General features: G+C 47.2%; 1 protein-coding gene and 1 long non-coding RNA gene across 6 annotated transcripts in view; one reads left to right on the top strand and one right to left on the bottom strand.

The window, feature by feature from the left end:
* Positions 1 to 24,135, top strand: part of TFAP2E (transcription factor AP-2 epsilon) — a 72,909-nt gene that overhangs the window by 7,102 nt on the left and 41,672 nt on the right. For 3 of the 5 annotated variants that reach the window (XM_083511844.1, XM_083511846.1, XM_083511843.1), the window contains exons 2-3: positions 3,735 to 4,190; positions 7,527 to 7,578. In XM_083511844.1, the coding sequence (XP_083367970.1) occupies positions 3,735 to 4,190; positions 7,527 to 7,578 (508 nt within the window). Of the gene's footprint in view, positions 1 to 2,334; positions 2,664 to 3,734; positions 4,191 to 7,526; positions 7,579 to 24,135 lie in introns of those variants that run through there. The other 2 variants (XM_083511847.1, XM_083511845.1) reach the window with 1 other exon arrangement.
* On the bottom strand, positions 14,870 to 15,573 carry LOC310710790. The gene is made up of 2 exons (XR_014528250.1): positions 15,452 to 15,573; positions 14,870 to 14,944 (listed from the first exon to the last, which is right to left on the bottom strand). It is a non-coding gene; the product is annotated as an uncharacterized lncRNA (long non-coding RNA).

Raw genomic sequence — 24,135 nt, 5'->3', positions numbered from 1 at the left:
CAGCGCTTAAAGTGTCACAGTCGCTTTTTGTATTAATGTGCAAAGACTTCAGTCCCCCCCCCCCCTTAACTGCCCCCTGGAAGTCGATGAGACTACAAGGCCTGCACACATTTGACCTGAGCCCTAAAGACGTTCCCTTAACTCAGTCCTTGCTAGGACCTAGATAACTGATCTGCCTTTGGGCGAATTGCTGCACTTCAAACCACAACCCCCACCCCCCACCCCAATCCTCCCCCTCACCCCTTTCCTTCGCACCCACCTGAATAAAAAAACTATGTTAAAATTCATTTCCGAAAGTGAGAGGACGGGGGGACGAGGCGCGCCCTTAGGATTAAACCCATCACAATCCTATAGCAGGCGCGTCTCAATATCCAAAGTGGGGCCTTGAGTTGCGTGTGTATGGGTCGTTTCCCCGGGGGCTGACCCCGTGGGATTTACTTCCGAGGAAACTTGCTGCAAGGCTCCGATGCTAAATACCCCCAGCAGCGCCAGCCCTTGCTTAATAATCACACTGAACTCAGCGGATAGCGCGCTTGAGTCTGCGGGACTGAATCCCAGGACTGAAAACGCGCCACGTGAAAAACTGTGGCCTTGGCTCCCACGTGCAATGCGATTAAAACGGCGACGAGAGTTAATTTTTCAAACTTTTGACTGCGGGGGGACTACTGTGAAAGGGAATATGGCCTGATTAAAACACACCCACCCACCCAAGAGCAGCAACTTCAGGATGAATCAAAAGTGGAGGCTAGCTCCCTTCTCTCTCCTCGGGATGCCGTTTATCCATCGCCCTTCGTTTTTTAAGAAGGAGCCAACCTTCCTTAAATAAATAAATAAATAAAAGCCCCAACTCCCCCCCCCCTCCTACTACGCGTCCTAAACTGGAGCGCTTTTCCAAGCGCAGCAAAGCCCTTGTCCATTTCAGCAGCCGCGGAAGTCGCGCTTCGCTTGAGAGTCTCTGCGAGCTAGCTGGGCGGATCGATGTTTTTCCATCGCTGCGGGGCCTTCGCTTTCCTTGCTGTCTTTGATACGGAAGAAGCAGCAGGAAGGGAGCGGGGAGGTGGGGGCAGAATTATCACCTTGTTGGGCCTAATAAAATTAAAGCTAAGAGCGGCGCGGATAAAGCCGCCGCTCTCCCCACCCGTCCACCAACAGCCAGGAAAGAGAGTCTTGGGGACGTCGCTCTTCTGTCCTGCGCGTTCCCCAGGTCCACCCGGGACACAGCAGGCACTAGTGGGGCTCGGGTCCTTCTCTCCCATCCACCCCGCTCTTTCACAAATTTAAGTCGCTCTTTTGAAGTTTAAGGAGAAATCGCCAAAACCAAATCTACCCCCCCCTTACAAACGCAGAAGAGGATTTGAAGTTGTAGCCAACCAAATATACTCAGAGGACAGCCACCGAAATTAATGGACCTAACTTAGTGATGCTCATTGATTTCAATGGGACCACTCTGGATAGGATACAACCCGCAGTATTGTCATTAAAAAGTCAATAATAATATAAAATGCCCCTTCTCCTCGAGGATGAAACATTGGCCATTTGTGAAAGCGGCACTTTTACACATCCAGATGTTTTAGGTTGCATGAAGTGAGGTTGGAAGGGATGTGTAGCGAGAACAGACCGGTATTGAAGTTTCACCTTTTATTAAATATAAATCTCCCCCCCCCCCGGAGGTGGGAATAAAAGTTAAGAACAACAATCAAAGCAGAGTTTGAATTTCTGGCAAACAGTTGTGCCCCAGAGATCTACTAGCAGGGCAAGCCTATACAAGTCTACTCGGAAGCAAGCACCACTGAGCTCCATGGGACATGCTCTCAAGGAAGACTGTGCATAGGATTGCTGCCTTAAGTGATAATTAACTTAGCTTTACTGCTAAGGGATACGCTGCAACCCTAAAACTACTCGCCCGGAAGATGCGTCCTGAATCAAAGTCTGTTTAGTGAGATTTAGTGAGTAATTATGCCTAGGAATACAGCCCTGCCCCTCGATCCTATGTCTGTTACACTCTGAATTAAATCCCACTATATTCAGTATGGATCTATGTGCGGGTAGGATCGCAGCCCGATCCTGAAATGATTCCTCGGAGATAAATCTACACTCTGTTCAGAGGGGCTTATTCCTCCGCAAGCTCCCTGCTACTTATTTCCTAGTCACCACATTTGGGCTGCCATGCGCTGGGTCTCTCTTCCTCCGCGACCCCGCGCGTTCAGACGCCGTTTTGAAGTCGCTGCGGAAGCCGAATCTATCCTCGAAACACCCAAGGCGACGGCCGTGCGCTCTGTCTCTTTAACGCGCGCTCCCGGCGCTCTGGGCGCGCTCCCGCCTCTATAACTGGAGTCCATGGAGTTGCATTGGGCTCAGAGGGAGCAAGAACTCGGGAGCATAGGCTGTTAAAGGGAAAGGCTCGCGGGGAAAGAAGCAGCCACCATCCCACCGCGCCGCTCGCTGGGCTACCGGCGGCGAAGGCCATCCATGGCAGCGCAGATCACCACTTGATTTTGACGGATTCTTTCGCCAGGGTTGGGGGCTGCTTTCGTCGTTGTTATTCTCATCCACCTCCAACAACAAACACCCCCCCCCCCCGTTTGGGGGCATTTTCCTAGAAGATTTTCGTTGTTGCTTTTTTGGCTGCTGTCCAGATGTTGGTTCACACATATTCCGCCATGGTGAGTTGGACTTTGTGTGTGTGCGCGCATTTGCGGGGGGGGGGGGAGCCGGACGGGGGACGGTGGGAAGGAGGGAAAAGAGAAGAAAATACGCTTTCCGCTTTCTCTATCAAGCTCATTCGAAGAGAAAGTTAATTGAAGGAACCCTATACCTCCAAATTAAGAGAGATTTCACCCTTTAATGTTGGCCAGATGTCAGGGCTCCGCAGCGTCCCCAGTTGATGGTTTAATTCTTTCCTTTGGAGGATTGGGAGGAGGGGGACACACCGAGGCGGCGGAGTCGATTACAAAAGCAGGGGGAGAGAGGAGGAGAAGCCGAGGAGACCTTTCCGACGTGCTGCTTCTGGTAGTTTGCAGCTAGCAAATAAAAGACCCGCTGTCTATGGAGAGAAGGCTTTTTAAAAATTAGTATTGTTTATGCAACGGCTGCGCATTGTTGGTTCTCTTCCCCCTCCCCGTTCGGATTTCAGTATTTTTCTCCTTGCTGAAAGCAAAACGAGATGCGGGAGGAAAGGGGTTCAGTTGCTATTGGGGGGGGGGGAGATTACAGTAAACAAAGCAAGGTCGATCTCCCCAGTCGGGCACCCTCAACAAACTCTCGTGCTTTTGCTGTGTCTTGGGTGCTTTCCCCCTCACAGTTTAAAAAGTTAAGTTTGTTTCTAAGCGGAAAAGTCAGGCCAGCTGCAAAGAGGAGATTGTTAAGTGGTGGTTCCCCCCCCCCCCCCATCGCCGTCGAATGCCCAAAGCGGTGCGCTTTTTGTCGTTTTGGCGCAGAGGCTGCTCGGCTTGCCCTGGGGTTGCGGAGAGAAGGCGAGGAGGAGGGCTCGGCTGGCCGGAGATGCGCCTTGCCTGCGGCTCAGGTGTTTCTGAGGCAGGGGGCCCTCGGGGAACTGCGATCTTAGGCCCGGTAACGCGCCCTTCTTCCCTGGCGACGCTGCGTCCCCGGAGGAGCCGTGCGCTCCCGGCAAAGAGGGAGGGCAGGAGGAACAGAGTCCCCGGCAGCCTGGCTCTCTCCAGTGACCATTTTTTCTTTCTTTCTTCCCTTCTTCCTTCCTCTGCTCGCGTGTCTAGGACCGCTCGGATGGGCTGAACGGGAGCTCCACCGGAGGCCGCCTCTCCCAGCTGTCGTCGCTCAACCAGGCGGCGGCGTACTCGTCGGCTCCCCCTCTGTGCCACACGCCGGCCTCGGACTTCCAGCCGCCTTACTTCCCGCCGCCTTACCCGCAGCCGCCGCTGCCCTACTCACAGAGCCAGGAGACCGGCTACCCGCACCTGGGCGACCCCTACACCGCCATCAACCCCATCCACCAGCACCAGCAGAGCAGCTGGCACTCCCAGCGGGCGCGCCAAGAGGAAGCGGCCGCCGGCCTCCTCTCGCAGACGCACCGCGCGCTCGGCCTGGACCCGCGCAGGGACTACCCCGGCGTGCCGCGCTTGCTCCACGGCCTGGCCGACGGGGCGCACGCCCTGAGCGACGGGCCGCTGGGACTGCACGCCCTGGGCCACCACAGCATTGAGGACATCCAGGTAGGCACGCGGCTGGCCCCCCCTCAAAGGGGGAATATCCGGGAAGGGAAGGAAAATTCGGGTCCTGGTGGCGGGCGCTCTCGTCTAGGGGCGCGCAGTAAAAGAGAAAGTGGCAACCACCTGGGGGGGGGGCTTTCAAGCCCCTTCTCCAGCAAATATTGCGGGCTGCTCGGAGCCTGTCGGTTGACGCAGAAAAAAGTCCCACCGAGTTCAATGGGAATCTAGCGTGTGTGCCCCATGGGAATCTAGCGTGTGTGTCTGTTTCCGTCGGTGGTTGGCCTGTCACTGATTTGGGAAGCCCCCTGAGAGAAAGGCAGAAGAAAGGGATGGGGTACAAGCAGCGGAGCCTCCCACTCTTCGTACTGTTCAGGCCCGCCGTCCCGTCCCCGCGCCTATCGACGTCGAATTTCGATGAAACCTATTTCGAGTGAAAAGAAACAAACGCCTCTCTTCTGCTGAGACTTTCCCGAGACGACCCTCTCCAACCGCCGGGAATTGTAAAACGGTGGCGAATATATCAAACGAGGGTTTGATGTCAGCTTTAAACTTTACTTGCCTCCTAGGTGATCCCCTTCTTCTCTCCACCCCCTCTAAAAATAATAATCGTAATACATTGCCCATTTTTTCCTCCCCAAATCACTGCCTGCTTCAAGAGAGGCTGCGCGTCTTTCACAATTCCTTTCTTTGAAAGCCATTTTACTAAATACCCCAAATCGTTACTGTTTTTAAAAGATGCAAGCTTCAGTCCTGTCTTTACCCACAACCTGATCAGATGCGTTTCATTTATTTTAAAATGAAGTGATGGGACGTATATTTCCAACACTTTCCAGTAAGAAAACGGCGCTAGTAACTGTAGTTGACGAAGATGAAAACTAAACACGGGGGCGGGGGGGGGGGGACACAGAGGGGAAAAAAATGCCTCCCCAATGCTGAAGCTCTACCGGGGAGTAAGTTCTACTGAAATCGGTGGGACTTACTTCCAATGAGATAATGGTCAGGATTTGTTAGCTTTGCGCGACTGGGCAGTTTTTCAGAATATTCGACCCTCCTCCTTCCCTGGGAAAAATGGTTTCGCTCTTCTAGAGTCAAACCCAGAAGCCTCTTGTTGGCCATCGCGAATCCTTCGCTCGCTTTATCTGATTTTCTTTCTTTCTTTCCGCCCGTCCTACCTTCGGATCTAAAACGGCCCAGAATCGTTGAAACGGCTAACAAACAAAAGGTCTTGATCCGGTTTCAAGCAGAACACACCGCTGCAAAAACAACACAAAACAAAACAAAACAAAACAAAAAATACCGTTTCGGATTAGGCTGGACGGGACACATTAGACCTGAGGGAAGCGTAGAAAAGGGGAATCCCGTTTTGGATCACGCACGATCCCTGCTTCAAGAAGTGCCTTGAATTATTTTAGTCCTTTCCACCCATATTTGCCCATCCCCAACCAGCCTGGCCATGTGTGCTCCCAAGTAAGGGACTTTGGCTGCGATCCTAACCATGTCTGCTCCGAAGTCATGCTGAATTCAGTGGGGTTTACTCGTAGGTAAGTGGGGTTAGGATTGCAGGCTCAGGGTTTTTCCTTACTTTGCATTGCTGCTCCTTCAGACCTAACAAAGGGCTCGATCTCTAGCCGGAGCTGTTTTGCATCCCGTGGATTTCCATAGGAGGTTTAAGTAAAAACTTGCTTTTGTTTTTCACTCTCTCCCGTTGAATTCAACTGGATTTTAAAACGCTTAATTCCGAATGGCTCACCCCCAACAATAAGAATCTGCCCCCTGCATTTTTAAAATACGTTTAAGGCTGAGAAGTTACTAAGGAAGGAATCTTATTGAACTCGGTGGCACCTGCTTCTGAGTAATCCTGTGCAGGATCGCGCTATTCCTGCGTATTCGTGTGTGTGGACCTGAGGTCTTTTGCTGCTGCTGCCGGTAAATTTGGTTGTCTCCGACTAACTTATACCTAGAGTAGACGCATTTAAATCAATGGAGCGAAGTTAGTCATGCCCATTCATTTCAATGGCTCTAAAGCGGTACACAACCCGTAGCTCCCTGATTTATTTATACTTTTTTAAAATAAGTGAAACGCTTAAAAATAATGATGGACTTTCCCCGATCATTTGGTCGTTTTTGTCATTCTTACTTTCAACAATCTTTCCTCCCCGGGGCATTTTGCCATCTTTTTGTTGGCTACCGACTGAGTCTCTCAAAACTATTTGCAAGGAGAGATGACAGTCGAGGACCCGGGCCATTTTGGGTACATATCTACAGGCGGGGGTGGAGTTGCTGGCTTAGTCGAGGACTTTCTCTGCTAGGAACCAGTTTGAACAACTTGTCCAGAACCAAAAATAGGAAAATGACATTGTGGGGTGGCTTCTTAGTAAACCCAAACAAAAAACCTTTTAGGTTTAAAAACCAAACAAACAAAAGCCATAATTGCCGTACTGATGTCTCAAAGCAATCACTTTCTGAGTTTTGAAACATACTCAGAAAGTGCAAGGAAGGGAACTCTCAGTAATAGTTAGCTAGAAGTAAGATGCGGGGAGGGAGCCCCTAATCGGGTTTTTGTTTTCCTCCTGAACACAACAGTAATTTGGCTCCTGGTTCCAGCAAAAAAATAAATAAACAAATACAATTCAAATGCTCATAGTTACTCCTGAATTCAAGTTTATTCAAATAAGGGCTTGCTCCAAAGCTTGAATCGCAGGCTTGGGTCCCAGATGTTTCCACGGGAGCTAAACAGTTGCATAAATCTCTCCCAATAGGGGCTTAATGGGGGCTCAATGGGGTTTAGAAGTGTTTGCCTTTAGCTGAATTATGCCATGTATCTTGAAAGAGCAGTCCTGGATTCTCTTGAGGTTTCTTTCCCTCTAGAAACATGGCCTTCTTGGTGTGTGTTTGTTTGTTTTGCTTGCTTTTGAGTAATAAAAGGGGAAGGGCCTGCCAGGGTTTTGTTTTTTTTTTTCTTTCCTTCTCTCTCCCTCCCTCTGAATTATGGAATAAAGTTTCTCAAAATATGAAAAAGTTCTTTAACGATTCCAATGCCTCTTTAAAACTCCTGTTTGAGAGAGATGTTGTAAGGAGATAGTTTTGTTTCCTCTTACAGATTTTTTTTTTAAACCCATGTTTAATTTCTCTAGGAAACCCCTATATTTGATGGAGATGTGGGTTGGCTTCTTAATCTCCCCCTATCCCACCCACCGAGCCCCACACAGCTTAAACTTTACATTCCCATCTAGTGTCTCGAATGTTAAAAACGCTTCATGTGGATACTTGCAGTAATCCTTGCGCAACAACTCTGCATGCTGAGGCCACGTAAATAATCTTTGCCCGTTGTTCTTTCAGGCTGTGGATGAAACTGGCATGAATCTCTTGGACCAGTCTGTGATCAAGAAAGGTAAGGAAACTTGTCTCATTCGGGGATGGTTTCATGGTTTTGTTGTTTTTAATTTTTGAAGGGGGTGGGCATGGAAAGCTTGAAAATGGGAATCGACATTCAGAACGGGACGGGGGTGCTTTGGCATAGCCAATTTGTGTTTGTTTGTGTTTGGGTGTAGTAGAATCCAGGCTACTGAGACCATCCCTAAGACTTTAGCTTCTCTTCACATTCCCCATCTTTGCTCTTAGATGTAAGCCCATCGGCTTACCGCCGTTCTTCAGATCTGGGATTTGACTGAAGCTCTGCTTTTGTTGAGGGATACAGGGGGACCCTAGGACAGCTCAATACTTTTTGGCACCTGAGGCAAACTTCACAATGGCGCCCAAGGAAGAAAAGGGTCAAGGAAGATTGACACCAGGAGCAAAGGTTGTGGGTGGGGGAGAATGAAAGATTGGCATTGGGATCTGCTGCCCTGGTGGATCCTATCACCTGAGGCAGTTGTCTCACCTTGCCTCATGGGCAGCCTGGCCCTGGGGGACCCCAACTTCCCCGCCCCCTGAACATATGTACTTTGTTCAGGGAGCCTTGACCTGTGGCCCAATACATTCTCTAATGCTGCTAGATGTATATAAAATAACACTAACGTGTGGACTTGTAGTGGGGGAGAGAATAGGGGTGTGAGAGAAAGTGTATAAAATCTTTTCCCCCCTTTCTCTTCCCTCTGCCCAGGTTTCCAACTGTGCCATATCAATGCCAGTTTAGGCACTCCTAATGGGAATGCCAGTTTTCAGATTTGGGGGCACTCCAGAAGAGAACAGACCCTGAGAGCTATTGATTTACCCTTATCTCTGCTGCTGTGTGGGAGATAAGGGCTTTGTGGTGATGGTGGTGGCTTTTAAGGCTTGGGTCTCTCTGTTTCTTTACCCCCCTCAAGGCATTTTTGGCTGGCCTCTCTCTGAATGTACTCACCACCACCAGAGCTAAATGCGCCACAGTTACTGAGGCAAAGACATTTGGATTTTGGAGTAGAAAACATGCAAGGAGGCAGAGCTTTCCAGTCTAGTCTGTGATTGTTTCCTTGGCTCTTCCTGAATGCTCCTCTCAGATATATTTAATATATTATTCCCTGAGCAGATTGTTGATTTTGTTTATTTATGCAAAGGCTTGCTCATCTCCAAATTGCAGAAATAGCTGTAGACCTGAAATGGTTTTGGAGAAGTGAGGAAAGGACTTGTAAGACCAGTGGGAAATTGTGTGTGTGTGTGTGTGTGTGTGTGTGTGTGTAAGTAAGTAAGTAAGTAAGTAAAGCTATTGCATTTTGTACAGCACACCCTGTACACTGTCAAAATGATTGTCGGAACAGATGCCACTTACTATCTCATGCAATAGTCTTAAATGTTTTTCAGACCGGGGGACCCCCATTAGCCCAAACATGCGTTTGGAGACCCACTTCCTAAATTTATTTATTTTTATTTCTCCTACCACACATTTGTATGGTGTTAATGCTGCTGTCACAACCCACCTTAAATTCAGTAATGCACTAGTGAAAACCAAATATCAAGAGGATAAAATTTGGTGACAGGGCTAAGTCCACACCATGTGTTTAAAGCACATTTAAAGCATACACCTACCTCCAGAATTCTGGGAATTATAGTCTACCCTTAACAAACTACAGTTTCCAGGATTCTTGGAGTGCGGGATGTGTTTTAAATTTATGGTGTGTACAGAGCCCAGGATGGAACCTTTTGTATTTATTTCAGTCATAGTGACACCGGCCTCGGGATGAAGCCCATTGGACAATAGTGGGACCTTTTGAGTAAACATGTCTGACGTCAGGCTGCACAAACAACAAAACGAATGAGGAAAGAGAGTGATAGGCTCAACATTTTCATCAGTAAATTTGAGTGTTGTTTGTTTGTTTTTTCCCTGGGGTGGTGAGGGGAATTTGAATGCTTGCTTCTGTTGACTAGAAAGCTCAATATTAAATCAAGCCATTGTTTAATATGCTCTGGTGCTTCTCTGAAGGCCTGAGATAAGGATCTGCTGTTTCCTACCTATGAATTCCTAGCACATGTCAGGGGCAGAAGGCATTGTGTGTTATATAGGCTGGAACGTTTTATGTTCTAGGAAAGCATGATTAGTAAGCATAGTGATCTATGCTGTTCCTTAAGGTAATCAACCTCCTGGAATGGTGTGGTTTGAGTGGTGTGGTGGGAGCAACAGCAGAGTGATCAGTTAATTCTCCAATTGAAATCTCATCAAAGCAGACCTGGAGTCGATAAAAACTCTGCCCAGCTCTTCAGTAAAAGTGAGTGGGTATGAGAAACAACACCTGTAAGATCAGAATAGAGCCTTCAGGAGGTAGAATCTGGGTCCATACTCACCCAGATATTTGTCTTTATTAGTGAACAGTTGTAATGTTATTTGCAAACTTCTCCCAAACAGTGTGTGTGTTTTTGTGTGTTACTTCTTTTAATAACACTGATCCTTAGCTTGCTTTTTTATTTATCATTTGACCCCACTATGAATTCAAGCTGCTAAGAAGGCCAGCAATGCACAGCTTTGCAGTAAAACAAATAAGATTAAACTGGCAGACTACAGTGGTGTTGCAAATCACAAAAGGAGACATGGTGTTAAAGCTGACTTTACAGCCAAAGGGAGAAAGTCATTGCCATCTTCTGAACGCTCTGAAAGGATCCAAACAGTCAATAAGCCAACCCCCCCCCCAAAAAAAGTTTTGCTTTTGGCAGGTGTCACTCTAAACTTCCTAGGTCAGGGTTTGCTAGGTTGGTGCTTTCCAGATGTGTTGGACTGTAACTCTCACCAGTCCCAGGCAGCTGGGAGCTGTAGTCGAAAACATTTGGAAATACCAGGTTGGGGGAAATATTCTAGAATCTAAATGATGGCACAGTTGATGGTGCAGTATCATGGCTAAGAGAGCTAACTGGAAATCCCTTGTTCATACTGTATGTCTGCCACGAATCACAGGCAACTGTCCTTTGGTAATATTGGAATACTGTAATAATACCAGCCAACAGACACCAGTGTGGTGTGGTGTGTACAGAGGACTGCATTTGGATACAAATCCCCACTCACCTGTGAAATTCTCAGCGTATGCATTCGTCCATACTAACCTACCTCATAGGGTTGTTGTGAGGACAACATGAGGATAAGTCAACATATGATGCACTGAATACATTGGCAGAAGGACAGGGAAAAGATGAGACAGTTTGTTCAATGTACATGGAGATGGGGGGGGGGAGAACACTCTATGATTATCTAAAATTATTATCACATTTTGATAGGAAGACCCTAGGATAAGATTCCTGCACGTGACATAAATCATGAAGGGCAGAGGTGTTTCCAGACCAGCTTTCTCTTTTAAAATACATGGAAGAAGTGGACTTATACATTTCCTATTCTGTATAGGGTTTGGTTCACACGTAACACTAAACAGTGGTTTGTTTAAGGCTAAGCCATGGTTTGTTGAACAAACCACAAGTTGTCCCACAGATAATCAAAGAAACCATGGACTGTTCGTTTTCCAGTTCCTCTAGCCTTGTGCCTTTGTGGTATTGTGAGTATGTCAGGTGGAGTGGTCAGGCAAACCATGGTTAAGGAGGGGTGCTGGGTTCGTACATAATGTAAACCATAGTTTAATAGCTTTCTCTGTGAATCAGGTCTGTGCATTTCAAAGCGGAAAGGTATGACATTCATAATGTGGTTTATGCTACATAGATGTATTCTTATCTTTGTTCAAGTACAAAACAGCACAAGGCTCTTGTGTGTGCATGTGTAGATAGCAGAAGGGAGACATTTTAAAAGCTGAATTCCCCAGTCCAGCTATTGTTGCGAATTGCAGCAACCCGTGAATTGCATTACTTTTAGTAATGGTGCAAGATTTAACAATTTAAGGCAGGGCGTTAATCAACTGGTAAAGTTAGTTGATTGATTGGTCAGAACCTATTTGAATAAGTGGGGCTGAGAGGCATCCTTTGAAGATATTTGTTTTTGCGTTACTGTAGCATAGTACAAGGAAATGGGGGTGAGGGGAAGAAAAGAAATGGAATTTCTGTCCAACAATGTGTAGCGGTTTTTGTTAACTTTCTCACACATTTAGTATTTAGTGATAGGGAAATTCATTTACATTTAATCAATGGGTTTAAAGGTAGATGACCAAGCAACTAAAAATGTTCTAAGTGGTGAAATGTTCCCCACTGCCCCCCAAAAGGCCCTAGGCTGATCTAACAGATCTTGAGATACGAGAGAAATGTATACAAGCCATGCAGAAAACTAGTCCTATACATGAGAATGTACAAGTATCGATACTTCAGTCCAATGTCTTTCTTTCTCCCAAATGTACCTAGTTTCTAAACTCCTAAACTGAACTTTCAGCCTAAGCCAGAATGATGGCAAAACACAGACATTCATCCTGCTACCCCCAATTAAATAGCAGGGAACTGGAACTAGGTCTGTTTCCCAAATAAGCCAATATTTGCTGATTGATTAATCAATTTGCTAAAGTTGCACACTAGTCAATACAATAAGTCTGGAGAATAAAATAATACTACTTCTGTTTTGGATAATGCACAAGGTATTTCCTCTCGGGGGAAGGTGAAGGCTGCGATGGCCATGTACAGCTTTTAGAAGCAGTTGTATTTTAAAATAACAATTAAACTGCAGCTCAATTAACCAGGGTACTTTTTTAGTGGGTTGAAAGTGTTTCCCCTGCATCGGTTCATCTAATTGATTCAATGCTGCAGCCCTAATTAAACCCATTTCCTGCCAAATCCGATTCTGCTATTCAAGAGTAGAAGCCAGGCATCTCCCAAAAGAATGACACGCAGTCCAGTCCGAATGAAGGGGAAATGCAATCCATTGTCAAGAAGCAAATTATATTTTGGGGAGGGGGAGGCAGACGAAGTGTTCTCAGAAGAATATTGCCCACCAGAGATCTGAAGTCCAAGAAATGGAATGATTTTGGCTTTAAAACGGTTCTTTGGGAAAACTCCAGTTAGCTTGGCTTTTGGCAGGCAGGCTCTAAACCAACGCCCTTTTTCCAACCATGGGAGAAACTGTTTTCCCGCCCCTTTGGAGAGAAAATATGTTTCAGGCCTGAATAAGGAGAACCTGTGGCAGAGAAGGGGGAATCTCAGGTTTGGGGGCCAAATGCAGACTTCTCTGGCCCTCAAGACACTACACAGATGAGCCACACCCCTGACCAGCCCTGCTTTGCAACCCCCTGGGGTGTTTTGATCTAGTGGAAGGTGTCCTTGCGCTCCAATAATGCTGCTTGCTTGCCTGGTAGAAGCATGGGTAGGTGAGGCCTCTGTGTGTGTGTGTGTAGATACTACTAGCCTCTTGTAGAAAGGTTAAAATGGGCATTTCCTGCTCTGTCCGCTCCTGCCTCTGGCCCCTCCCATCACTGACACATGGCCCTCAAAAGGTTATCCAGAAAGGAGTGTGGCCCTTGGGATGAAACAAATTTTCTCATCTGGGTCTATGGGCCATCATAAGCCAGGCAGGTTCTTGAGGGAGAGGATCTGGAGCGAGCCAAGGCAAAGAAATTTGTCACTGATAAAAAAAACCTTGGCCTAAACTGTGTTTTTGCCACGTAATTCAAATACAACCTGGGTGCACCGAGTGATGCAGCCCACCCAAATCCTGTAGTATTTATCCATCACATTCATAACCCACCTTTCTTTCATGACTTCAAGGTGGCGTACATGGCTCTCTCCCTCCCCATCCTCACAGTAACCCTGGTTAGGCTGAGACCCAGGCCGCCCAGTGACTTTCATCTCTGAGTGGGGATTCGAAACCGTGAAGCTCTTCCCCTCCGTTGCCTTCTGCCAATTGTGCTGGTGAGAGACAAATGCGCTCTTTGCCTGTGCCAGCCTCCTCCAACCTGGCGCCCTTGAGATGGCTTCCACTACAACTCCCATCAGTCCCAGCCAGCACAGCTGAATATTTAGTTGGGACATGCTAAGCACCTTCTCATCATGACATTACTTCAGGCAGAATCCTCATACTGAAAGGTTCCTGAAGTGACTTGGCTCCAGCAGGAAACCCAGCTTGGAGTTGGGACATCTGCCTTCAGGTTTCTTGCTCTGCCCTGGCTTTCCCTTGGTTCAGCTCCCTTTCTGTAAAATGGGTACGATGAGTGATGGAACTGATCAAGCTGAGATTATATTGATTACCATCTCTGGAACACGGTGCCTTACAGCGCCGCGCTTTCTAGCACAAGCCTGCCTCAGGTCCCTATTCCCAAAGATTTGACAAGCTAAAACAGAGCGCGGGGTTCAAATGCTGCTGCCTCCGTTTGGCTGGATCGCGCCGCATCTTGTCAGCGAGGGAGAAGAGGAACGAGGAGACTTTGTCCTCCTAGGACATCTTTTCACATTTCGTTGTGCTAGGCAGGCAGGCAGGCAGGCAGGCAAACTGCTCGATCGCAGGCGAGGGCCTCCTTGGATGGGATCGACTCGTGGGACTCCCTCCCTCGCCCCCCCCCGCCCAGATTTTTGCTGTGGCTCTCCTCCCCCACGCTTTTCAAAGTCCTAAAATGCCCCAGAAAAAAATGCATCTCCCCCCTCCCCAAAATCTGTGGAGCAATTTCCTTGGCACGTCCAGGTGTTCGCCAAGCATTTATAGCCGAAGGGGAGATGGGTTTCAAAAATAATAATCAAAGATGACAGGCAATGCCTTTTAAACGTCTTCACCGCGCCGGGAAAGGCGGGGGGAGATCCCCTCGCTTCTATAAATAAAAGTTACACTCCAAAACGGTCTCTTTTCCTTCGCTTCTGCCCAAGCTTACTCACGAGTAAATGTGCCCAGGATCGTAGCCATTCGTTTTGAATGGGTGAGGTTTTGTTTTTGCTTTTTTAAAAAAATGTTTGTATTAAAAGATTTTAATGGATGAGAGTTTTAAAGTTTCAACCGTGGGCACGCTTACCTGAGAGTAAGACCTGTTGCACTTGTCAGGACTTGCTTTAGAGTAGATATGCGTAGGAATTGCGCGCTGAGGCTGAGATTCTATTGAATTTGACACGTGTGAGTCGCGAGAATCTGAAGCGAAAAGCTCAATACTATATTGTATCTGTTTGCTTGCATTTTCAGGAAGCCCAAAACGATTCGACTTTCGAAAATGTTACGGAATTAAGCTGAAAACTCGCACCGCGCTTGGGGTGTTGTTTTTCTTTCTTTCTTTTTTTCTTTTTTTTTGCTGAGGGAAATAGTTGGAGGGGGTGTTTTCTCTTCTTTTCTTTTTACACAGGATGGTTGAAACGATGACAGTTAAAGGTGTCATAGAGCATTTACATCTTTAGAGAAGTATTCGGAGTCCCCGGTAGAAAACTTAGTGAAGAGTCACCGGTTAGTAGGAGACGCCCTGCAATCAAATGAGTGTCTTTTAGTTTACTCATCTCAACGAGTCTACTCGGAGTAGGGCTTTAATGGTGGCTGACACCCTTAAGACAAGGAAGGAAAGGCAGAAATTGAGAAATGCGATCACCAAAATAGAAAATTCATAAAAAGTTCCGAGGTAACTATTAAATTATCTCGAAAGAAAAAGGAGAAAACGCACACATATTTTCCATAGAGAAACTGAACCTTTCGATTGCCCCCTAGACTGACAACCCATTTGGTCTTGAAGTATTAGTATTGGTTTATTTATTAAATTTGTCAGTCGCTTTATCTCGCCTAGGGCAACTTGCCCAGCGACTTACAAGTGATTTCAGTGGAGAATTCGCCATGGGGAATGTCGAGGGGGTGGCAGGCAGCTTCTGAATCTCCCTGTCTCTCTCTGCTGTGAGTTGTTGGATCTGTTAGAAGTGAATCAAACAAACCAGAGAAAATGGTAGAAGTGGAACGGATTTAAACACAGGGTGAAATTTACCAGCAGTGTTCATAATCGTAGCGGCGAGAGGCGCAGAGCGGGCGACCTCGGGTTTCTTCTCCTTGTATCCGGAGCGAAGCTGCTCTGCGTCTTTGAGCGCGCGGCGGCTGCTGAGTCTCTTTTCCGCCTCTTCTCTGCCAGGAGAAGCCTGATCGGAGATGCAATAGAATTGCAGAGCTGGAAGGGACTCAATGTGCGTAGCCAGCGGGGTGCGGTGGCAGCAACTGCCCCCCTAAATCAAATAAATAAATACAAATACTTAACTAACTGACCAACTGCATCACAGATAACTCGGTTCTGTCTCCCCCCAAACATAAAGCCTGCCCCGCTGTAATAAATCCTAGCTACGCCCATGAAGGGACCCCCAAAGGTCATCTATTGCAACCCCTTACAATACAGGTATCACAGCCGAAGAATTCCTGGCAGATGGTCATCAAACTTATTTTTAAAAGCCTCCACGGAAGGAGAGTCCCCGACCTTTCAAGGGAGACCGTTGCTCTGTCGGATCAGGGCCATTTCCCCACCTCAACAGCCACTTTTACTTATTCAGAGCGAAGTTCCACGGGGTTTACTCCCAAGGAAGTCTGCTATTTTAGCCCCGTTTATCTGGGATGAAGCCCCATGGAAGGCAGTGGGACTTCTTCATAGCCGTGACTAGGAGGATTGGGCTCTAAGCGTGCCTCTAGGGGTTGTTTCCAGCATTGTCATACTCGGAGTAGCCCCCTGAGATAAATGGATATCTTAGGTCCATTCATTTCAATGGGTTTTATCTAAGTTTTACTCAGAGTAAGCCCACCGAAATTAATGGAACAAAGTCAAACGTGACTGTTAATTGCAATGGATCTACTCTGAGTAGGTCTTGCATTGGCTGCAACCCTTACAGTGTGTAACCCCTATCCATGTGTACTCAGAAATAAGCCTCATTATTTTTTTCATTGGATACAGAATCCCAGCCTTAGAAGTATTTCTTTCTTTGCATCAAATGCTTTCAAAGTCTCTCACTTTTCCAATCTGCATACCCAATTTGGGGTGGGGGTGGGGGACTCAGGATTAACTCTCCTTGGAACCAACCCCATTGATTATATGGATCCTGATTCTCTGCAGCTCTACTCTAAAGCAAGTTGTCCCATTGACTTAAGTGAGGGATCATTCCCATTTTATGATTGCACTGCCTACAAGTCTAGACACATTAACTTGGAATTTAAGTCCCAGTGAAACCAAGCAAGTTCACAGTTCTATACACACATATATCTGAGTCTTCAACTAGCCCTCATCTGTGGATAGGATTTTACTGTAAATGCGGTTAAGCTCAGACTCCAGTACTTAGTTTGCATTAGTTTGGGGGTAAACTCAACTGAAGAAAGTGAGGCTTGCTTGTGAGTAAACATGCTTTGAATATAGCTCAGGTAACTGTTCATGGATTGGGAGCTGTGCTTTAGTTTCCTAACCCTCCAGTCAAAGCCAAGCCCCACCTCCCTTCTTGAATAAGCATTATATTGCAGATGTCATCCCTGGATGTATTGAGAGACAACTGTGTTGCAATCTTCCTTTCATCATTTCTTACCCTGGCCTCTCATCTACAGGGTGGTTGAAAGAAGTCTCAAATCATATACGGATCGATATCCTTGCTTTTTCAAAAAAAGAGAAGAAGATGCCACACACCCTAAAACAGCCCTACCCAGATTGGGTGCGGCATAAAATATCTGTCTTCCTGCCCCCCCGTAAATGGTAGTGAATAAACTGGGTGAGATGGGACGGAATGCGTGGGAAGATGAAAAGCTTCCAGAAAAGTTTACGATTCTTAATATTGTTTTAAATTTATGTCGTGTGAGTTGCCTCCAAAATTTTGGCTGAGAGATGTAACATAAATATATTTTAAAAATATATATATTTAGGTGTGTGTGAGAAAGAGAGAAAGTTTTTCTTCTTAACTTGTTTGATGCTGTCTTCCTGCAACCAAGAAACCCATCTTGGGGAAATATTAATTGAAAATGGCCTGGACGACTAAAAGGGATGCAACCCTCCAGTGGTTAACCACAAGAGGTTCATGTTTAATAGCTTTTTCCAAGCAGCTGGTTGCTTGACTCTTGGAAAGAAGCAATTCAGGGGTGTATCTCCAAGGCGGAGGGTGCCTACATTTGCCATACGACAGGCCTAAGTGGTACTATTATTTTTTTTAATGGACACAAGCAATATTTGTCTATTTGTGCTGTGTTTTAAAAATAACTTGCACGTGGGCAGTAAAAATTAGTCATGCTGTAGGACGGCCAGATTATAAAACTTGCAAAAAGCGGGGGGAGGGGGAGAGAGAGAGAGAAAGTTCATGCTATTTCATCTGTTGCACATCAGAGCCCGGGCTGCTCCCTCTTCTTGCTCATGAGATTCTGCAAAGCGCCTTGTATACTGGGGGCACTACATAGAATCAGAATTGTAGAATGGGAAGGCTTCCCAGGGGTCATCTAGCCCAACCCCTTTCAACGCAGGAATCACAGCTAACAAATCCCTGACAGATGACCATCCAACCTTTGTTTAAAACCCTCCAGTGAAGGAGAGTCTACCATGTTCTGACATCGTCTGTTCCATGTTGAACAGCTCTTACCATCTGACAGTTCTCCCCTCTGTTTAGTCAGAACAATCTCCTTTCTTGTAATTTGAATCCATTGGTTTGGGTCCTACGTCCTGCAACACAGGAAGAATTTGGTTTTCTCCTGTTTGCAAAATGAATTGCAATTTGGGTTGTCAAGAATCATTGCATAGTAATTTCTGTAAAAACATGAACTTTCAGTCCCACCTTAACCACATTAATATACACAAGTGGGACACGTGAAAATGACTGTTTTTTTATTCATTAAAAATATTTATATACCCCTATTCACCGACAGTTCATTAGCAGATATCCTTTTCAAAAATCTGGTCTGGGTGAGGCTTGCCTAAGGGGCATAATTTAGCAGATATAGGCTTTGCATATATACCATTCTCACACAGAATCCTGGGAACTGCAGTTTGCTTAGAGTGCTGGGAATTTAGATCAGTGAGGGGTAAACTACAGTTTCCAGGATTCTTTGGGGGGGGGAAGCCAGGTGCTTTAAATGTATGATGTATATGTAGCCCCAGAACCCTGGGCAATACATGTCTACCCAGAGGTAAATAGCCTGATTTCAACAAGACTTACTCTCAGGTAAGTGTGTAAAGGTCAGGCATCCAGCCCTAGGCATGCTATACAGCACTTGTGCACATAATAGGGCGCCAGATCTTAGCCATGGGATAAATGAAACTAGAAATTGTAGCAAAAGAAAGGGGGCAGAATAGGTCAATGAAAATAGGCTTTTCAGTGTCTGTGTGTCTGTGTGTTCATGATGAAGAAAGTCTTTAAACCTTTCTTGTCTTAAAAGATGACAGGAGAAACAGGACAAAGCATATGTCATCTTTGAACACTTGAAAGAGCACAAATGTTCAGAATTATTAATATTGGGTGGGTGGAGGTGCTCAAACACAGAATATTGAAATAGGTGGAGAACTAACAAGGACATAATATTAGTGGATTTAACTACAGAAGCACAAACATCACAAGCAAAACTCAGCATTAACTGGGCCTTTAAAACAGAGTTATTGACAGGTAAAACATCAGTATTCTTTATATGGAAACATTTATGTGTGGGGACGTAGATGGTAAACTGTCAACAAAATGCCAATCTACTCTATTAGTCCCCTAATCCTTTCAAAAGAGCACTTTATCCTAGCAGCCATCCCAATGCCTTGTGGCAGGAAGTTCCAGAGACTTAATTGCACAGCTCATTAATCTATGCCTTCTGTCTGTATTGAAGTTAAACCTGCTACCTGTCCATTTCATCTGCACATCAAAAAGAGGCAATGTGTGACTTCACTATCTCAATTGCACCTTTGAACTTGTAAGCCTTTATCTTGTCTTCCCAAATCCCAGACCTGGGAACTGCCTCTAGACAGCACCTTCATGTTATCAGTATGTGGGCTCTCATCTGGACAATTCCTGCTTCTAGGCACTGGTCCACATACACATATCCTCTCCTGATTCAGGTGGAGTGGAGAGCGAGTGAGGTGGGAGCCACCTGCATAAATTGAAGACTCCGTGCTCCAAATGCAAAGGGCACAGTGCTTGCACCTTCAAACCCACAGAGAGTGACGCTGGGGCAGCAGCACTGAGCACTACTGAGAGGTTGAGCAGAATTAGTAGGGTAGCACTCCTCTTCTCTCCCAGTTAAGGTAATCAGTCAGGTGGCCAGTGCTTCAGACCAGAGAATCCAGGTGCATTTGCAGTTGATAGCATTTGATTATGCAGGGCCACCTCCTCCCTGGCTGCAATCGTTTGCACAATCCTTTTTACTACTTCAGGCAGATTAAACAACAGCTGTTTCACATCACACAATTGGAAGATGTACAAAGGCTGCTAGTGAAACATCTCCATTGTATAGAACAATGAAACTGGCATGTTGGGTGTATGTGCAATATCCGTACCTGTGCATGCCAGATTCCCACAGTCATCCCAGCTCCCTCCCCCCCCCCACGCCAAAAGTGTGGGAGGACCATAAGAATAAAGCATCCCTCTCATACAGATGTGCACATCAAATGTGTGTGTCAGAAGACAGAATGCAAAGGCACATAAACCATCGCATATACAGGGTTGCATGCATCCCATGGTGTCTCTTGCATGAGCAGAAGAGATTTCCACTCATGCAGTGAGAATTCGCCTTCCTTTCTTGCCCCCTCCAGTCACCTGCACACCCTCAAACTCTGCTCTAGGAGGCTGGGGAACCCTCCAGAGCATATTTTGGGGGTGCACACAAATTGCGCCAAGAGGAGAGGAAGCTACAGTTCAGTTGCATGACTGGAAGTTCTGCTCATGCATTGTTGGATTCTGCCCTCCATATTTCTGGCCATTTGGACCAGCATTAGGAAACGGGGGGCGGGGGGGGGAGAGAGAAGTCATGCTTCAGCATCTAACTGAGGTGGATTTCCAAGGCTGCATGCACACCAGAGATTTTAAAACACAAAGCACCCCTCCGCCAAATCGTGGAAATTATAGTTAGTTAAGGGTGCTGGGAATTAAAGCTCTACGAGGGGTAAACCAGGATTTTGGGTGGGTGGGTGCTTTAAATGTATGGTGTGGACGCAGACCAAGCAACATTAAAATAGAGTGTATCTAACGGCGTAAAAAGTTCTGCTTAATGTTCACTTAAATGAAATGGAAAGATAGTGTGTTTCGTTATTTAGATGCAGTCCAGCACCAAGGTCCTCTGGGCAGCATCCCATTGCAGTGAAAACACAAGAAAAAAGGCAACAAACAAAAACCAGGCATCAATAAAGCCCACTAATTGAAACACAGAGAGCAAGGAGATGAAAGCACAGAGCCTGATCACTTGGGGGGGGGGGCACCCAGCTTATTCATCCTTGGCTTGAGAAAAGGGTTTTCTTTTAGGAAAGGTCAGGTGTATATCTCACGTACTCCACATGCAGACGGTCCCTGCCAGCATCTCCAAGGAGGGCTGGGGAAGACGTAGGGAGCTGCCCCCTGTTAGTGGTGTCACTTTAGTTGTATAACTTTAGCTATGATTTTATAGATTTTGGAATCTGTCTCTTGTATTTTCCCATGTCTTGCCTTGCTTTTCTGGTACAGCCTTCCCCAACCTGGTGCCCTTCAGAGATTTTGTGCTGCAACACTCATCAGCCTCCAGACATTGGCCAGGCTGCCAGGGCCCAACAGGAACTGTAACCCCAAATATTTGGGGAGCACCAGTAGTGCCTTTAAGGAGTTATATTTGATATGAAATGAAAACTGGGAATGATGAGCATGTAGCTGTACAATCTCAAGTACACCCAGCATGCATTGCTTTTCTCATTTTGCTTTCTGAGAAGCTTAGGAAAACTGACAGCGATATCCGTTTTCTAGTTAAGGGCAGGTTATAAATATTTGCTGCTGTGCAAGAATTCTGAGGGATGACAGGCTATATAGGCAGAGCAAGCAGGACGAACATCTGGGGCACGGCTGCATGCTCCTATTCACCCTCTGCTCTCTGCGGCTTCTTGTTTTGCAGCAATCTGCTTAAAGCGCTGCCAAGCCCCATCATTGGAGTGGCTCACCTCTCTGTAAAATATTTACCCTATTTCTTAAAAAATACTTTTATTGAACCATCGTTGGGGAGGATTGGTTTATGCTGCAGCACGAGGAGAATAGCAGGCATGAAATATTTGAGCCCTGCTTTGGGTTTCCCATCAATGGTTTTGAAGATGGCAAATACAGTGGTGCCTCGCAAGACGAAATTAATTCGTTCCGCAAGTCTCTTCGTCTTGCGGTTTTTTCGTCTTGCGATGCACGGTTTCCCATAGGAATGCATTGAAAATCTTAAAATGCTGGCGGGCGGCATTTTAAAATCGCCCCGGGACAGCGGAGGACTTCTCCGCTGTCCGGGGCGATTTAAAAGCCCCTGGGAAGGCAGGCAGGGGGGACAAAGACTTTCGCCCCCCGCCCGCCTTCAGAAGGTGTTCCCGCCCCCCCACCCGCTTCGGAGCAGTGTTCCGAAGCGGGGTGGCTGGGGCAGGTGTTCCCGCCCCCCGCCCGGCTTCGCAGCAGCGCTACGAAGCCCGGCGGCTGGGGCAGGTGTTCCTGCCCCCCCCACCCCGCTTCGGAGCAGCGTTCCGAAGTGGGGCGGCTGGGGCAGGTGTTCCCGCCCCCCCACCCCGCTTCGGAACAGCGTTCCGAAGTGGGGCGGCTGGGGCAGGTGTTCCCGTCCCCCCCCCCGCTTCGGAGCAGCGTTCCGAAGCGGGGTGGCTGGGGCAGGTGTTCCCGCCCCCCGCCCGGCTTCGCAGCAGCGCTACGAAGCCCGGCGGCTGGGGCAGGTGTTCCTGCCCCCCCCACCCCGCTTCGGAGCAGCGTTCCGAAGTGGGGCGGCTGGGGCAGGTGTTCCCGCCCCCCCACCCCGCTTCGGAACAGCGTTCCGAAGTGGGGCGGCTGGGGCAGGTGTCCCCGCCCCCCCCCCGCTTCGGAACAGCGTTTTAAAATGCTGGGGGTCGGGAGCGAAGCGTTCGCTGCCGACCCCCAGCATTTTAAAATCTCCCCGGGACAGGGGGAGATTTTAAAATGCTGGGGGTCGGCAGCGAACGCTTCGCTCCCGACCCCCAGCATTTTAAGATCACCCGGGGCAGGTGGGGGGAAGGCAGGCGGGGGGGGCCAAGACTTTTGCCCCCCGCCGGCCTTCAGAAGAGGTCCTCTTCTGAAGGCCGGCTGTGGGCGAAAGTCTTTGCTCCCGACCGCCAGCATTTCCCTATGGGCTTTCGTCTTGCGATGCAAGCCCATAGGGAAATTCGTCTTGCGAAGCGCCTCCAAAACAGAAAACCCTTTCGTCTTGCGGGTTTTCCATCTTGCGAGGCATTCGTCTTGCGGGGTACCACTGTACACAAATATGTGCAGGGAGCCAGTGTGGTGTAGTGGTTAGAGGGCTGGACTCCAGCCTGGGAGACCAGGGTTCAAATCCGCCCTCGACCACGAAGCCCCCTGGGTAACCTTGGGCCAGTCACTGTTTCTAACCCAATCTTGTACTGTTCCTGTGAGGACGAAATGGAGAGAGGGAGAACCATGTCTGCCACTTGTGAGTTCATCGAGGGAAAGATGGGATATAAATGTGAGATATACACCCACACACTAGACTCTTAAAGCTTCAAACAACACTTCAGACAAGTTTGTGCTAGATCCCAGAAGGATGCCATTAATCACCATAATAACCATATATTTATGCCGATGACTAACATAACAGAAATATTAAAGTCTTAAAGCAAAACAAAATGTTTTGCTCTATGTCTTTACTTGCTATATCTCTCTTATGTTAGTTACTGTAATAAATACATGTGGGTAATATATATATGTAGCCACAGGCTGGCATAAATCACAGAACTGGGAACAATGTCCTACAGATCACTTTGTGCCCCCACAGGCTAACCAGTTCACACTTTGTACATTAGATGTGTCTGTTGCGTGTAAGTGACATGTCTCCCAGTAAAAGGCATAAGTGTGAGGGGCAGAAGTGTGTACAGTGGTAACTCAAGAGAACAGGTACAGAGTGTGCTCAGGGGAGCCACCCTTAGTCACGGCTGCCTGGCATGGTATTCTTACAGATATGCATCTTTTCCCCCTGCTGTTTATTGTGTTGAAACACTAGTGCATATGCAGCAAAAATATTTGCCCCCTAAATTGTCTGCTGTCTCAAGCAAATGTCTGCTATCAGGGTGGTGCCTACTCCTTAACCCCACCCCGTAATTACAATGCCATGCCAAGAAATCCTGAATCCCATCAGGATTTTGAAAATCGATTTTATTTGCACAGTTTATCATATTTTGAACAATTTGTTCCAGTTTGGCTAGTTGGGTGGGAGCAGGTGAGCAAGGAGCTATGCAGGTCACTCTTTAGACTACTGGATATCATGGTCAGATGCCCCCTTTGACCTTGGAGGTTTCAGGGATACCTTTGCAGCCCTAAAGCCTAGAAACTTGTGCTTTTTGAAAGAAAGAAAATTGCTGAGGTTCTCAGAAGGGTGAAACCTGGGCATCTTTTCCCGCCCTCCTCCTGCAAGGTAGTGACAGGCCTTCTACAAGGCCCTGTCTATGATAGAAGCAATTCTGTGACTTACCACAACAACCAGCTCCATTCTTGAACTGCT

The sequence above is a fragment of the Podarcis liolepis genome (genome assembly GCF_965112155.1).
Source record: "Podarcis liolepis genome assembly, chromosome: 7".
In the NCBI taxonomy this organism is placed as follows: domain Eukaryota; kingdom Metazoa; phylum Chordata; class Lepidosauria; order Squamata; family Lacertidae; genus Podarcis; species Podarcis liolepis.
This window is presented reverse-complemented; position numbering and strand designations above follow the sequence as displayed.